At 36.1% G+C, this 15,037-nt stretch overlaps 1 protein-coding gene across 4 annotated transcripts in view; it reads left to right on the top strand.

The window, feature by feature from the left end:
• Positions 1-15,037, top strand: part of LOC129748942 (calumenin) — a 29,745-nt gene that overhangs the window by 8,373 nt on the left and 6,335 nt on the right. Inside the window, exon 1 of one of the 4 annotated variants that reach the window (XM_055743753.1) lies at positions 1,899-1,934. The exons of 1 other annotated variant lie outside the window; for it this stretch is intronic. In XM_055743753.1, coding sequence (XP_055599728.1) covers positions 1,914-1,934 — 21 coding nt within the window. In that variant the 5' untranslated portion in view covers positions 1,899-1,913. Of the gene's footprint in view, positions 1-1,898; positions 1,935-5,655; positions 6,077-15,037 lie in introns of those variants that run through there. 2 more of the 4 variants (XM_055743754.1, XM_055743755.1) reach the window with 2 other exon arrangements.

The following is a 15,037-nucleotide window of genomic DNA, read 5'->3' as shown; positions in this document are numbered from 1 at the left end:
CTAGCCTCAATATTTCATTAGGGTCACGGCGGCGGTGTGCATGCTTGTGATAATGATGGTTTACTATCATTGTCCTGAGAGGGTCGTTGCACACATCTTGTCAAGCATGGATCATAATATGACTCAAATTAGAAGGCGTGATGGACACCTTTATTTAAATTAAATTAGCGGTAGGTTCAATGGTGTTCCAATTTTTCATGATCCATGCTGATAAGATGAATGGGAGTTGAAACACTTGCCCTCCCTTCCGTTGAACAATGGGAAAATTTTGTAGTGAAAATATCACATTTTGCCGACATAAAGTGATACTTTTCAATAGGGCATGATCTGTTTGGTAAGGTAGTTAGCTAGTTTAGTTTCATAGAATTAGGATGTTTCAAGTATTGCTAGGTTAGGTATCGGTAATGGTATTCGCCTCCCCAATGCTCTAGAAAGTGTGCATTTGCGGTTTATGAATTTCGTTGGCTTATTCTTAAATCAAGCATTTTACAAGAACTAGGGGCTCATTGGATGGGAATGCTGTTTTGACAAATATGATATTTCAGTTTGTAATACACTTTCGACATTTGTTTGTATTTATTTATTTACTTTTGGTAGATCCATACATTTTTCGGTTAGGATTGAAATTCATAAATCAAAGTTTAAAATAGAAAATATGATTTCGATAAGCAAGAATGAGTAGATAGTTCAGATAATTTATTTCGGGCATTTAAAAACAGGCACACGGTTTATTTGAATTGAACCCCTATCGTGTAGATTAAGTATTAAAGTTTGTTTGAGAAGTTGACCACAATTAGTGATAAGATTTAAAAAAACAGCACTGTTATTTTCCTGTTCCGTTGATAAGTTGATGATATTAATAAAGCTATTGCTATTTAAGCTTATGGTTCATGGTTGATGCGTTTAAGAGACACCTTTTCTAGATTCTGTTTTTATGATATCCTAATTGAGTTATCGAATAACCGTGTAGTCGCGTAGAATCAATAACTTGAATATATTTTTCACTTAGCAAATCTATAATTATTTTTCAATCAAACTAGGAAGAATCCAAATTTATGGAAACGAGTAAGGTAGATGACAGGTAGGGAAATTACAACTACGGTAAGATAGTGAACCCTTCTGACAATGATATCGAGGCGTTAGCATATGATATCATATTATTTGATATCATACTGCTTTTGCTCGGTTGAATTGAAGGTTGGGTTAACTCGAAGTTCATATGGGGCCCACCAACCGTCCTAGTCCGTCGAGCACTATCTTAACGCTTCCCCTAAACTGGTGCTTCAGAACCCTCGGGCTCTGTTGCCGCTATCCTTTTCTAAGCTATACTACTCTCATTTAAAATTTTCCTCTTCTGTCCCCCGTTCTGTTTTTCCTTTCCGGGTCAGCCAGGCGCTCATAAACCCATAAACAAAAAAAAAAAAAAAAAATGTGTGTTCATATGTGTATGTATTCCTCTTGGCGCTGAAATCTTTTAGAATGGAAAAATTCTAAGGATTTCGGTGCTGTATTAATAATTTCTCTGCTCTTTCAAATCTTTTCAAAAGCGAGCAATGGCGCTATAACCATGGTCGATGACCTGAAATGAAGGTACAGGGATCCAGAATTAAACAGTGTATGATGGTTAAAGAAGAATTTCTTTAATTATTGTATTGTTAAATTTTGGACTTTATGTAGAAAAACCTCATTTCCATCCCCTGAAGGAAGATCGCAAGGCCTAACACCAAGGAGCATAGAAATATCTTAGCATCTATGCTCCCAACGAATTTATATAAAAAAAAAACATGGGAACGTATGGTACTGTTGTCCACGTTTCTTCCTCCCCTGGTTCCAGTCGTCTCTGCGTCCAATACTGCACAGTGGGCCCGGCCTTGATAAGATGAATAGTAAATGTATTTTTACTATTCACCGGGATGCTGACAAGATCTGGCTGTGTACGTATCATAAGCATAAGCATAAGCATAAGCATAAGCTAACTAGCCTCAATATTTCATTAATCATTATTAACAAAAGAATCCTGAATGATCGCACTACTGTCGCACTTCACAATACACAATACAATCGGTTTTTTCTGCTACACTTCCGTCCGAGAACCAGAATCAATTTATAAAATTATTTATTTAAATTAATAAATTATAAAATAGATAAATTGAACGAGCTCACCAAATGTTCACGATAACGTCCCAAGCTTTAAAGGGTGACTTCCGGCCGTTTAAAAGATGCTGTAATTTCATCGATCACCATCTGCTCTTGTCCTGGTTACTGTGCATAGGCTGGTACCGACTGTAGGTGGTGGACCTACATTTTTTTCGATACAAATGCCCTATAGGAAAAATGGACCTGTTTAGCCCGATTTTACCGGAGGAGTTGCCTATTTTTTTTTGAAAGTTTGGTGGCACTTTCTAACTAGGATAGCATTTCTTCAAATCGATCGATGCGCACTCTAGAATCGATATTGCGTACTGCTGAAAAAATCATCCAACAAACGAAAGCCGCCGACCGTGGCCTAGAGAATAGCGTTCAAGTCTTCTAAGCCAGAGGTCGTGAAATCGTGTCTCGGTCACGGCATACATAGTACTTCTTCTGTGGGCTGGTGGTGTTAGTATTAGTAAGATGCCAGCCATTATTATATCCTTGAAAGATGTACGCTTTAGTCTTGAGTAGAATTTAGATCTCTTCAAAGAAACATGAAGTTTCACTGAGATCCTATATGCGTATGTTCGTTTTTTTTTTTTAAATCGAGTGTCCAGTCAGTGTGGTCAGTGCTTCCATATCCTCTGGTAAAAACATACAAGTCCGTCTGATCCTGTTTCAATCCCAGATTCAGTAAACAAATTTTGCTTGATCATTTCCAAATTTTCGAGGCATTTGCAACAGCTTGACAAAAACACGTTACTTCACAACAGCTTGCTTCGATCTCAAAGTAGGAAATGTGCACTAATTTTAAAAAATACGTAAATATTCACACTTTTTGGAAAATAAAAAAAAAAATAATAAAAAAGTTTTTTCAGCGCTGCTATTATTTGGAACAGCTGGAAAAATTTTGTTTTCTTCAAATTCGTTAACAATCGCACACTAATTAAAAAACTATTCCCTAATATCTTCTTTTTTAAATACACATACCCAACTCGATTATCCCAAAGGTAAGCCTTAAACCATGGTTCAATAGGTTGAACTTGAGTCGGGATTTCATTCGAATATTTTCCCGTCTCATGTCCAATCATTGTTCCTCAAACGCGTTACTCTATCGTTTTAATCTTGCTGGCAGCAATTTACATATGTGGTTGTGGTCAAGGGTATCATGACATCGAGCATATTGTTTGGTCGTGTGAGGACCACCTTGTCGCCAAGGCGAATTTAATAGACTCCCTTTGGGCCCGAGGAAACCCACCCAACACCCCAGTGAGAGATGTATTAGCTGCGATAGACATTGATTACATGCTCGAAATCTACCTCTTTCTCAAAGTTATTGATCTCCGTTTATAACTACTACTTTCTTTTTCACTATATCTAAATCTAAAGCATGGATCACTACAAATCTGGACGCATTAAAACGGGTCTATCTCGGAGCTATGTAAACGAAATAAAAATGTTTTGTACTTGAAATGTAGGGTTTTTATTGCACTTTAAAGGAAAAATAATAAAAAAATTATTCCGATGTTGTTTTGATGAATTTTCGAACTTTTGGTTGAGTATCACTCATTATAGTTTGAACAGCCTATTCGCTGACCTCAGCGGCCATTTTGTTCCACAATCTCTTCATCTCTGTTGCTTCCCGAGTCGTCCTACCATTCTTCTTCATCTTCTGCTTGACAATTGCCCAAAATTTTTCGATAGAGCGGAATTGAGGGCAGTTGGGTGCGTTGATGTCCTTTTCGACAAAATCCACCCGTTGGCCCAATACCACTGTAGAACCTCCTAGCTGTAGTGGCAGCTTGCCAAATCTGGCGAAAACTTTACTAGTCCTTTGTGAGATCTAATGTACGAAAAAAAAAGTTTTTCAGGCATTCCTCCTTGTAAATTTCGGAGTCCATGGTCTTGTTTTTCACAAAAACCGGAATTTTTCGTCCGCAGCTGCAAATACCTTGCCAGATCAAACACTTTCTTGCAAACTTATCAGCAAAAACGAATTTGAAGTTGCCGGGGACATCACCATGACCAGTGCAGTGCACCACTGCAGTGGCTTTACATAATTTTTGGCCAGAAAGCTGCCCAAAATCCATCTTCACGTACGGTTCGTCATCCATAAGGATGCATCCGTCGAACTTCGTTGGAATCTTCTTGTATAACTTCCGGGCACGTCCTTTGGCTACTAAATTTTGCTTCAATGTCCGGTTTGGTTGCTTACTGGTCCGATAGGATCGTATTCCTTCGCGTAGACGAATTCTGCTGACGGTGCACCGGTCGGCGTTGAATTTCTTGGCAATGTCATAGTCCGACTACCCTGTGTTTTCCTTGATCGTTCTCAACACCTTCAAATGCAGTTTCCGATCCTTAATTCCACTATGACGCTTGGTATGAACCTTCCGATCTATAGTACGCATCTCACGGAAACGTTTGAGAACGCTAAATACACACGGTTGATTTGACCATTTTTAACGATTTCGCGATTTTTGAACCCGACCATGTCGGGTTTTTGACGTGGGTGTTCAAAATTTATTTTCATCTCGCGGCTTCCATCACGTGTAACTTTTTTGAAACAAAACGAAGCGTAATGAAATTTTCAGCACTGGTAGAAGAAACATTCCTCTACAAAGTGCTGCCAAAACATTCCAGATCCGACAACTAGGAGCACTATGGTAAAATAAATAGTGCGTCCAGATTTGTAGTGATCCATGCTTTATCGAAAACTTTGAAATGTAATTACACAAACCAGACATTGGCTTTTTGAAACCTACGGTACGAGCCGTTTCAAATAAACGAATTGTAAAAAAAAATACACACACCCCAGAAAAAGTACCAAATAAACAGGGGTTAATGGCATTTTACGTAGGACTTGATGGTGCTAATTTTTTCGAACACCACTGAAAATATAAACTTACTGCGTTCCATTTCAACTGCAAAAAGTTATCATACCTACATGAACTTGGAAAGATCAGTAAGAACTTAAATTTTGAATAAAATAGAAATAATTTCAGGATATTGAATGAGTAAGACTATTTTGTCGATGCTTTAAATTGTTATACAGAAAAGTAAGAAGTAAAAAAACAAAAATGTTCAATGTTAAGGATTGATATTATTCGTTCTTGTAATTCCAAATGATGATTACATGGTCAGACAACCGTTCGCCTAGCATTAAGTCACCCTAGTTTTCAGTTTATTTAGCACAAAACCGCTGTGCGGACATGATTTTTCCATATGTTCCTACTGCAGAACTGTCGTCTTTAACCGGAGCATGCAACTCTGTGTGTGGGTGGGAGAAGCGTTTAAAACAATACTGTACTCGTATGTAGGATGCCGTCACATGTATACACAGCATCATCAGATTCGTCCAGATGCTGAACGCTCAATCCTGAACCTACTATTTAAAGTCCATGCTGATTTGTCTCTAAGTCTTAGATTCTCTAGGTTTCCTTATCGTCCGCCGGCAGCCGGCTAGTCTGTTGCAAATGTAACAAAATAATTGAAACGCGGGTATAGTCAAGTGCCATGCGTCTTTATTTACTAGCGCGGCGTGGTTCATACACGGTCCAGAATGTAGTACATAAACCAAACGCATTTTTGTTTAGAGAAAGAGAACCGGGAAAGCAAGTGGAAAAGATGTGTTAGTTAATGGTTTACATTTTCTTCCTGATGCGCTCAGATCGTACGGTACAGTCAGTATTCGCTATTAGCGCGTAGAGTAAAAACGCTTCGTTTAGTTCGGAAAGGAAACTGATCCAGTTAGATCGTGTCGGGTTCAGTGTTGTGTAGCTTGGAATGCGTTCGGGATCAGAACATTGCTGACGTGGCAATTGACAACGTGGCGCAGAATTTGTTGGCGATTTTGGCAACATCTTTGAAAACTTGATTGAACCTTCTGAAGAGTTGTGTGAGTTTTCAGAGTCAACATTTGAAAATGTGCACACAATTTTCGGTAAACTTCCATTGTTGTTGGATATACGGTATAAATAAAAACACTCTGTTTCTGGATTATTCTAGAAACTTCAAACTAGAACAAATGGTGGCTGGATGTTTATATGCCAAAATTATGTTTGTGGCAGGGACTTTCTATACAACTACAACAAAATTAATAATGCTATTCATTATGCTCAACAATGTACGATGTGTTTCTAAGATCAAGGAATTAGCGGATTGTGTGAGCAAGGAATGATCATATGAGCTTGAATTGAAAAATATGAACACTGTGAATGTTTCAATCAATTTTGCATGGAAAATTTGTGCCATGAAGTTAAAAGAAGAAAATAAAAAAAAAATTGAAATAAAATCATATACGGATGTCGATTTACGAGTTGGTGTTCACAAATTATTGTTATGCGATTTAAAGCCTCAATAGTGGTGTACCACAAGGAAGTATTTTGGGACAGCTTTTATTTCCTACTGTTGTAAAGATTTTTTAAAGAAAAAAATCTGTTGACTATTGGTTCTTTTGATGTTGAACGTGTCCGAGATGGTAATTGAGTAAGTTAATACTGTATGAGAGAGTTTTTTCAACAAAAACGAAGAAGAAAAAAAAACATTTCAACAAGGATTTTTGTGATATAGCACAATAAATGCCACGTTTTTGTGGCGTATACTAACAGAGTGCTAAAAGGCCGATTTACAGTTCGTCAATAGTTGATTTACAGACCGAATGAACGTAAAATATCTTATTTCGTCAATAACTGAACAACGCAACATAACTTTATTTTTAAACTTCGTGGGATCGATGAGGAATGGTTTAAAAATTGAAATTCCAACGGATCTCGTCGTTTAAAACATCTTAGGTTTTATTCGATTCCTCCGTCAAGATATAATTTGCACAGGAAAAATTTGGTTACCTTAGGAAAAGACATTAGTAGATAATACCGTTTTTTCATTCACTGATTTAAAAGGTAAATGCTAGTTGGTTTGATGGGTTTCTGAAGAAAAATATTAAAAAAAAAACTCATTCTAAAATTTATATTTATTTGAGATAAATAGGGACTTTTACCTTATATTTATTCTTGAAATGTATCACCGTGTTTAAAAAATAATTGTTAAGGTAAATCCTTTCTTCGCCAGGCTCGTGGCAATTCGGTTTCGCGTTCATCCGAGCCACTATGGCCGCTGAATCCTCCTGCATTGCTATGCCCTTCTCCGTTTGACTAATCCGGTCAGGTCCGGCTTTTCCGGAATGATATCTGGAGGATGACGTGGAATACACCTCGAAGCTCTGTGGGTCGATCTGAAACAAAAGCAAAGTGTCATGATGATGATGATGACTAAATGATATCTAAGAAAACACTTACCATTCTGTTCCGATTTTCACATATTGGACACGAAGCAAAACTTGTTCCTGAATGACAAACAGCTTAACCTCAATAAACGGGTTCGGCAAATGGTTACTATTTTTAAAGACTAATTGTACCGTTTTGTTTTGTTCCAGGTCAATTTCACCTTGCTAAGAGGTAAATTTTAACTTATTTGGATTCACCTTTTTTCTTGGTGAATTTTACCTTTTTTCAGCTCGATTCAGGTATACTTTACCTTACTGTGAAGTGAGTTTCACCTCAAAAAGGTAGAAGCTACCTTTTCGGCTTCTACGAGTGTTCACCTTGCTATTTTGGTAAATTTTACCTTTATATTATTTCCCGTGTATGTCTCAAGAAACTTTGCACATTTAAAAAAAAGTTTTCAATGTACTTTTTATGAGACCAAAACTGTTTTTATTCACAACCACAAGTTCATTATTATTATTATTATTATTATTTTTTTTTTTCCGTTTTCAAATCCTGTTTATTTATCCATTTCTTACGACTAGGAAAACATGTTCATAAATTTCCTACTCTGATCTATTACATATTGTAAACTAACAGATGTTCAAAAATTCTTGAAATGCTTTTTAAATATAGATTTATTATTCCAACGAAATTCGCGTATTTGTCTCTTAAAATCATTTAACCGATTGATGTTCGTTTTTCCGTGATGGTTTAAGTTGTAAGCCATAGCTTCAACTGTTAACCATAGCCCTGCTTTAAGTTTGCAACTATTCTCACCAATTACTACCGAAATCAATTCTTCTGGATCATTAATATAAATTTTCATTCTTTCTCGGATAATGTCTTTTACAAAATTCCAAATAACTTTGGAATTCTCGCATAGTTTGATTCTGTGTTTAATTGAATCTAGCTCTCCGCACACACATCTAGGTGAAGATATCCCTCCTATTTTATGATTGAAAAGTTTACTATTGGTTGGAACCACATCGTTGAACACTGTGAAAAGTGCAGTTTTGCTATCACTTGAAAGAAAAATTTTTGAAAAATTATCAAACATTGTATCCCACTTCATGTACGGAAATTCGTTAACAGCTTTTGGAACTATGTTCATTTCATTTAAGAGATAATCATATATTAATTTAGAAGAACAAAGATGAGTAAAAGGTTTTAAGTTTAATGCAATTGATATCCATTCTCGAGCGTTTCTTGTAAGGTTGTTATTATTTAATTGATTCAACATGAAATTATCATCATCTGGCTCAGAATGCTTGTTTTTAAATAATATATTTTTAACATAAAGACTTTTAGATTTAGTTTCAATATCTTGCAAAGATAGACCGCCTTTGAATGTAGGAAGGTACAATTGTTGTTTCGCTACTTTGTATATGAATCCTTTCCATATAAAATTACTACACATTTGTCTGATTTTAGCTATGTACTTATTCTCTGGTGGAAAAACTTGAGCAATATACCAAATTTTAGACAGTATATAAGTATTTAAAATAAAAACTTTTTGGATAACGTTAAGGTGACGTCTATTATGAATAGAAATAGTAAAGCAAAGTTGTTTTATCAATTCAGAATAACTATTGTCTACGGTATGGCGAAACGTTTTGTTAAAATTAATTCCTAATATTTTCATTTGATCGACTTCTTTTATGAAATGCGGTCCTGATAAACAGTTGTTAAATCGCATGTATTGTGACTTTTTGATATTGATTTTGATTTTTGCATAAATACTAAAATAATTGATAACTTCTAAAGCTTTGTCGAATTCGTGATTATTTTTTATGAACAAGGTGATATCATCAGCATAAGCCATTATTTTTATAAATTCATTATCTATCAAACATCCACTGATTGAATCATATAACATTCGAATTAAGGGTTCAATATATAAGCAAAACAAAGCCATACTTAAAGGGCATCCCTGTCGGACTGATGATTTGATTTGGATAGCATCTGTCAAAAAACCATTAAAAAGTACTTTGGATGTGGCATTCAAATAAAGTCGCTTTAAACATGTAACAAATTCAGGTGGAAATTCATATTTTTCGAGGATTTGCCAGAGATAATTGTGATCGACGCGATCGAAGGCTTTTTCCAGATCTATGATCAAAAGTAAACATTTAAAACTTCTTGATCGTTGGGATTGTATCAGAATGTTTCGAATATTTTGAAGATTTCTAATACACGAGCTATCTGGAAGACTAGCTGTTTGGCCTGGACCAATTAATTTACTCAAGAGGGGTTGAAGCCTATTCCACAAAACTTTTGTAAATATTTTATAGTCCGTGTTTAGCATGCTAATTGGCCTTCTATTTTCGAGCTCATGAGAGTTTCCTTTTTTTGGTATTAAAGTAATAATTCCCGCGGTGAATATTCCTGGTGGGAAAACGTTTTCTCGGAGATATATATTAAAAAGCATTACCATGTCATTTTTGAGAATATTAAAATATTTTTTATAAAAACTGTAGCTTAGACCATCGGGTCCAGGAGATGAATTTTTTGAGGCGTTATCTAGCACATGATTTACTTCTTCAACTTCAATTGGTTTTATAAGATTTTGCTTGTCTTCATCGTTTAATTTTCTAGTCAAATAATTTATACAGTCATCATTATTATTTGTGTTAGAATCGTTTTTTTGAAAAGCTTTTTTATAAAATTCTTCTATTGTTTTTTTAATTACAAGTGTATCCGTTACTAATTGATTATTAATGCGAAGAGACATCAACTTTGAAGATGTGACTTGTTTTATTCTGGAAGATATTTGATATATACTCATTTTTTCTTCTTCTAAAATAGAAGAGGGTTTAAAATTATGTTTATAAAAGTCTACATTTTGCTGTTCTATTTCCATTAGTTTGCTTTTTACAAAAGCTGTTTCATCATTTACTAATTCGTTTGATTTTTGTTTTTCCATGAGTTCAAATAAACACTTATAATAAAACGATTTTTCACGATTCATTTGTGAACTTCTTTGGTAACTTATTTTCTTAAAAAACTTCCTGACATTGGCTTTGAAATCAGAGCTCCACCAAAAACTAAGATTTCTAAATGAATTTCTTTGTTTTAAGTTTTGATAAAGTTGTTCAAAATCATTGGAAGTTTCATCATTTTTCAAAAAGTAAGAATTTAATTTCCAATATCCGCGCCCCGTTTGAATTATAGCAGACTGATTAATAAGTTTGAGTTTAAAATGTAAACTGTAATGGTCTGAAAAGGCTAATGGTATAGTTTGTATATTGCTCACATTTTTCAAAACGAAATCAGAAGTATACGCGCGATCTAAACGAGACTTAGTTGAACCTCGAATAAAAGTGTAATTAACTCTTGATTTAAGAATTTCTTTCTCTACATCTTTAAAATTTAACCCGTTGATAAGATTTAAGAGACCACTACTATAATTTTTCACAGTACCTGTCATGTCATCAGGGATCAAAACACAATTGAAGTCACCAATTATAAAGTTTTCGGAATCGGTAGTCAAATGGGTGAGAATTTCATGTTGAAATAGGTTATCTCTTTCTTTTTTAAAGTTACTGCCTGAGTGAGCATAGATGTTAATGAAATTAATTGAATCGATAAGCACAGATGTTATCCGTCCGCTACAGCTGAATAATAAATTAGAAAAAATAATGCTATTACGAATTAAAACTACAGTTCCTTTCTTATCAGAGCTGATGTTAACGAGAGCCACGTGTGAAGGCAAAAAAGAAAAATTGTCAAATGATAGCTCCTGAACAAAAACAATATCCAAGTCGTAGTTCCAAACAAAGTCGCGGAAAAGGGATTTTTTTATATCAGAATTGATTGCATTTAAATTAACTGTAGCTATTTTCCGAATGAATGACATCTAACAGTTAAATGTACGAGAAACAAATAATAGATGAAAAAGAGACATCCTCTTAGCTATGAACGATTTTAAATACTCTACAAAAATTCTTATGAACATCTTTCCTATGCTAATCTTTGATAACAAAAAAATAGGAGATGAAAATCTAGTACTACGCATTGCAAGAATCCAAACAAAGTATGAAACGGGAATCAATATCAGGAGTTCAAAGTTTCGGCTTACCATCTGGGATTAATGCACGCTATTGCTCGATCGCGTGCGCGATCTCGTGCGCGATCTCGTGCGTGGTCTTGTGCGGGATACCTTGGAACTGCGAAGATTCGTTCGGCCACGAACCAATATATCCGATTCGGGGCTTCCTTCGGATGATGATTGCTGTACTCTATCACGCTTCTTTGTGACAAGTACAAAGTTGGAGTCGTCTCGGTTACGATCATCTCGTTCGTCTGCGCTTAACGATAAAGCTTTTTCCACGACTAAGCTTTTATCGTTAGATGATGGTGGCTTCGTAGTGTTCGGCGATTTATCTTGAGTCTGGTTGATAGCACTCGGTTTCGAAGCGATGCTACTATTTTTTGCTTGTAGAGATGTGAAGGCCAGAGGAGTCGGTGATTCGGGTCGATTATTGTTGGCAATAGCAGCAGCTACAATGCTTCGGTACGATTCTTCCTTTTCGGCTGTTGGTTGGGATGATTTGCTACCGGCTTCAAGTCGACCTTGAAGCTTCGGGGTTTTCGGGCAGTCCGCTTTCAGATGTCCCTCCTGGTTACATTGGAAACATCTGTTCTTAAGACCGTCGTAATAGAGACGAGCTTTACAATGGCCGATGAACAGATTTGCCGGTATCTCCTTGGTGATCTCGATGTGGACACCACGGATTCCACTGAAGACAGCATAACCGTAATCCAGCGGGTATCGTTCTCGCACATGTTGTCTGATCGTCCCAAATTTGCTCAGCGCCGCAGCGATCTCTCTATCCTCGGTTTCGGGAGGAAGATTAAAGATGCGTACGTATCTGAATAGTCGGTTTGCAATAACAATTTTAACCATTGTAGTCTGTCCACCAGTATACTGGAACAAATACTCTTCCGCCACGTTGCTTAAAAACTGATTAAAACCGAGCTCATCAAGAAATTTGATGAAAAAACACTGCTCATTTTCATCTTTATAAACGGAGTGAACACATGTGGCCGGCAGTTTTAGAACGTTCATGGTGAACCGCAAAACGTCCAAATGCGCTGGAGCTTTAGCGGTTGCTGCAAAAACCATTTTCACCGTATTTTTACGCGTCTTGTCCATGATTAACTACACACGATAGTTTCCGTTAAAAAGCGAGAGAAAAATTGTTCCCACACACGTGGAAATGAAACGAAACTTGATCGGCTGCTGCACAGAGTACGTCTGTTCGCGTCCACGTCTTGACCAAGACTGATTATTCGGTTTACCCCTTCCAGAATGTAGAGATTGCATGGTTTTCATTGACACAAGACATACAGATCTGAATGCTGCGTTTGGTAAACTTTTGCTCGCTAAGTAACAACCACTTGAAATTTAGACGGAACGGATTAGTTCAGTGGCAAAAATGTGTTTGTTTTGTATGCTATGTATCTTATCTTACTATTTTACTGAAAAAATGCCCCGAAAAATTCGGGACGGCTGCATGGTATTGGTACAGCTTAGCTTAGCTTAGCAATTAGCTTGGTTGACTACTCACATCTACCTTAAGTCATTGAACCCGAAATGATTCATACAATTTTTGAATAATGAATGATCCAGTGTGCTTAGAATTTTTTGATTAATTTAATTTTAATGAAGGTAAATACATTTCGAATTCCATGACCGCTGGCGTGGCTCGGTAGAACTAGTGCCTCATCGCCAATGGTTGCTACGCCCTGATTTACCGTTGCCATCAATCTTGATCAAAGGTTAAAAAAAATGTTGCCTGGGATTGGCAGTTCATTCACAACGCCCAAAGATGATGCTCTCTGTTTTATCATCAATAACGGCGCCGGCCACGCGTCAATAGATAGTTTGGAAAAAAAGGGATAAAAGATCACCTTTGCATCCTAGCAAAAAAAAATTTTGTTGGAAGTATGGATGAAAGGATATGATCAGGAGGCACTTTTAACTAGTGCGATAATCCATGACTAAAAACTTTTTGTACAATTCCCTGTAAATTCAAAGTGAAACTCTAATATTTACAGTTGAGTCTAGGTTTTCTGCTTTGAATTTGATCATTTTAAAAAATGTTTTTCACTTTTTCATACAAAAACTGTTACAAACTTACTCGTTACTTAATGAAACGTAGGGTTAAAATTTGAATAAAACAAAACAATAGTTTTGAAAATTTGAAGTTATTTTCTAACTTGCCTTTTTGCACTTCTTGAGCTTTAAAAAAATTAAAAATGTAAACACGACAATACAATGTACCAAAATCGAAAAAATCAACTCAGGAAAAACCAAGGGGATGAAAGAGAAGGAAATTTCCGAACTGACATTTCAGTACCGCACTGACGTTTTGGTACTAAAATGCCATTAAATTAAAGGGGAACTGAAGTTGTGGTTCCAAAAAGTCGGTACGGTCCGTTTGTATGTGATTTGACAGTTGCTTCAGTCCTTTGGGAAAAACAGAAAAAAAACATATTTGAATGAAAGCGTTTTGAAATAATCATGAATCCAATGTATGTATCCAATGTTGTCGGATTTAAAATAAGTTATATTTTTAGAACCTAATATAATAAGAGATTTAGACCGGTTCCAGTTATTGCCTTCAACCAAAAAGTAACGTTTCGAACCTGGTTTTAATAGTTTAGTAAAAGTTAGAAAAAATCTGTACTATACTTTCAAAACATCACCCGGGATAAAATAGAAAAGAAAGGTCTCACTAATTTCTCAAATTAGATTGAGGACTCCTTTAAGGCTAAATTCCTTTTAAATCATTGGATAGTTCTACGAGCTTCATTCAGGATTCTCCGGAAAGTAGATTTGGTGTTTTTCCTCGAGGCTACTCCTTGTAAACAATTTTCGGGACCCGTTTTTGAAAAAAAGTTTTTAAGTTCCAATTTGATTTCGGAAAAATGAAATTTTCTTTCGCAAAAACCAACACTCCTGTCACTTTCGAGAACAGCCTACCAAGTTCCCTGCCCCTTGGAATTGGTCTTGTTAAAACTAACAGGTAAACAGCTCACAACAAAAACTTTTTCTTCAAAATTTAATGAATTTTTCTTAATAAAAAATTCATTATTTTTTCTCCTTGAGTTGAACCACTCGCTGCAGAAGATCGAGGCGAGACCCACAGACTCTTATTAGGTGATTAATCCCAGGCTTTAGGTAGATGGCCTTCTGAACTTTCAAACCATCATATTTTTAAAGCAGACTTCAGCCTTACTTAATATACTTCATACAACAGAGTTCACAGGATTCAGGTGAGGCGAGCCTTTTTCACCCTGAAAATTTCTCCGCTATCAAAAGTTGGGTTTGTGAGCCGGTGCGAAGTCGTGATAAAAATTACTTGATCTTCACTTCTTCAGGGCATTCGGTTGAACTTTACCATCGAAGTTCGGACATCACGAGACCTTTAACGCTTCTGACGCCTGGTGGCTACAGAACTCCGGTATTTTTTTTTAATTTGTGTCACCTTGTGGTGAAGAACTTTTGATTAGAAAATACGATATTCTCCAACTTTTCTTCCACGGCCCTCGTAAGCAGCGACTTTGTTTTATTACCCGTTTTTGATTTTGTCTTACCTAACGAGCCTATAGTCTCTTAGGTCTTACCAAAG

The sequence above is a fragment of the Uranotaenia lowii genome, chromosome 2 (assembly GCF_029784155.1).
Source record: "Uranotaenia lowii strain MFRU-FL chromosome 2, ASM2978415v1, whole genome shotgun sequence".
NCBI lineage: Eukaryota > Metazoa > Arthropoda > Insecta > Diptera > Culicidae > Uranotaenia > Uranotaenia lowii.
The sequence above is the reverse complement of the archived record's forward strand: the minus strand, read 5'-3'. Positions and strand labels throughout refer to the sequence as shown.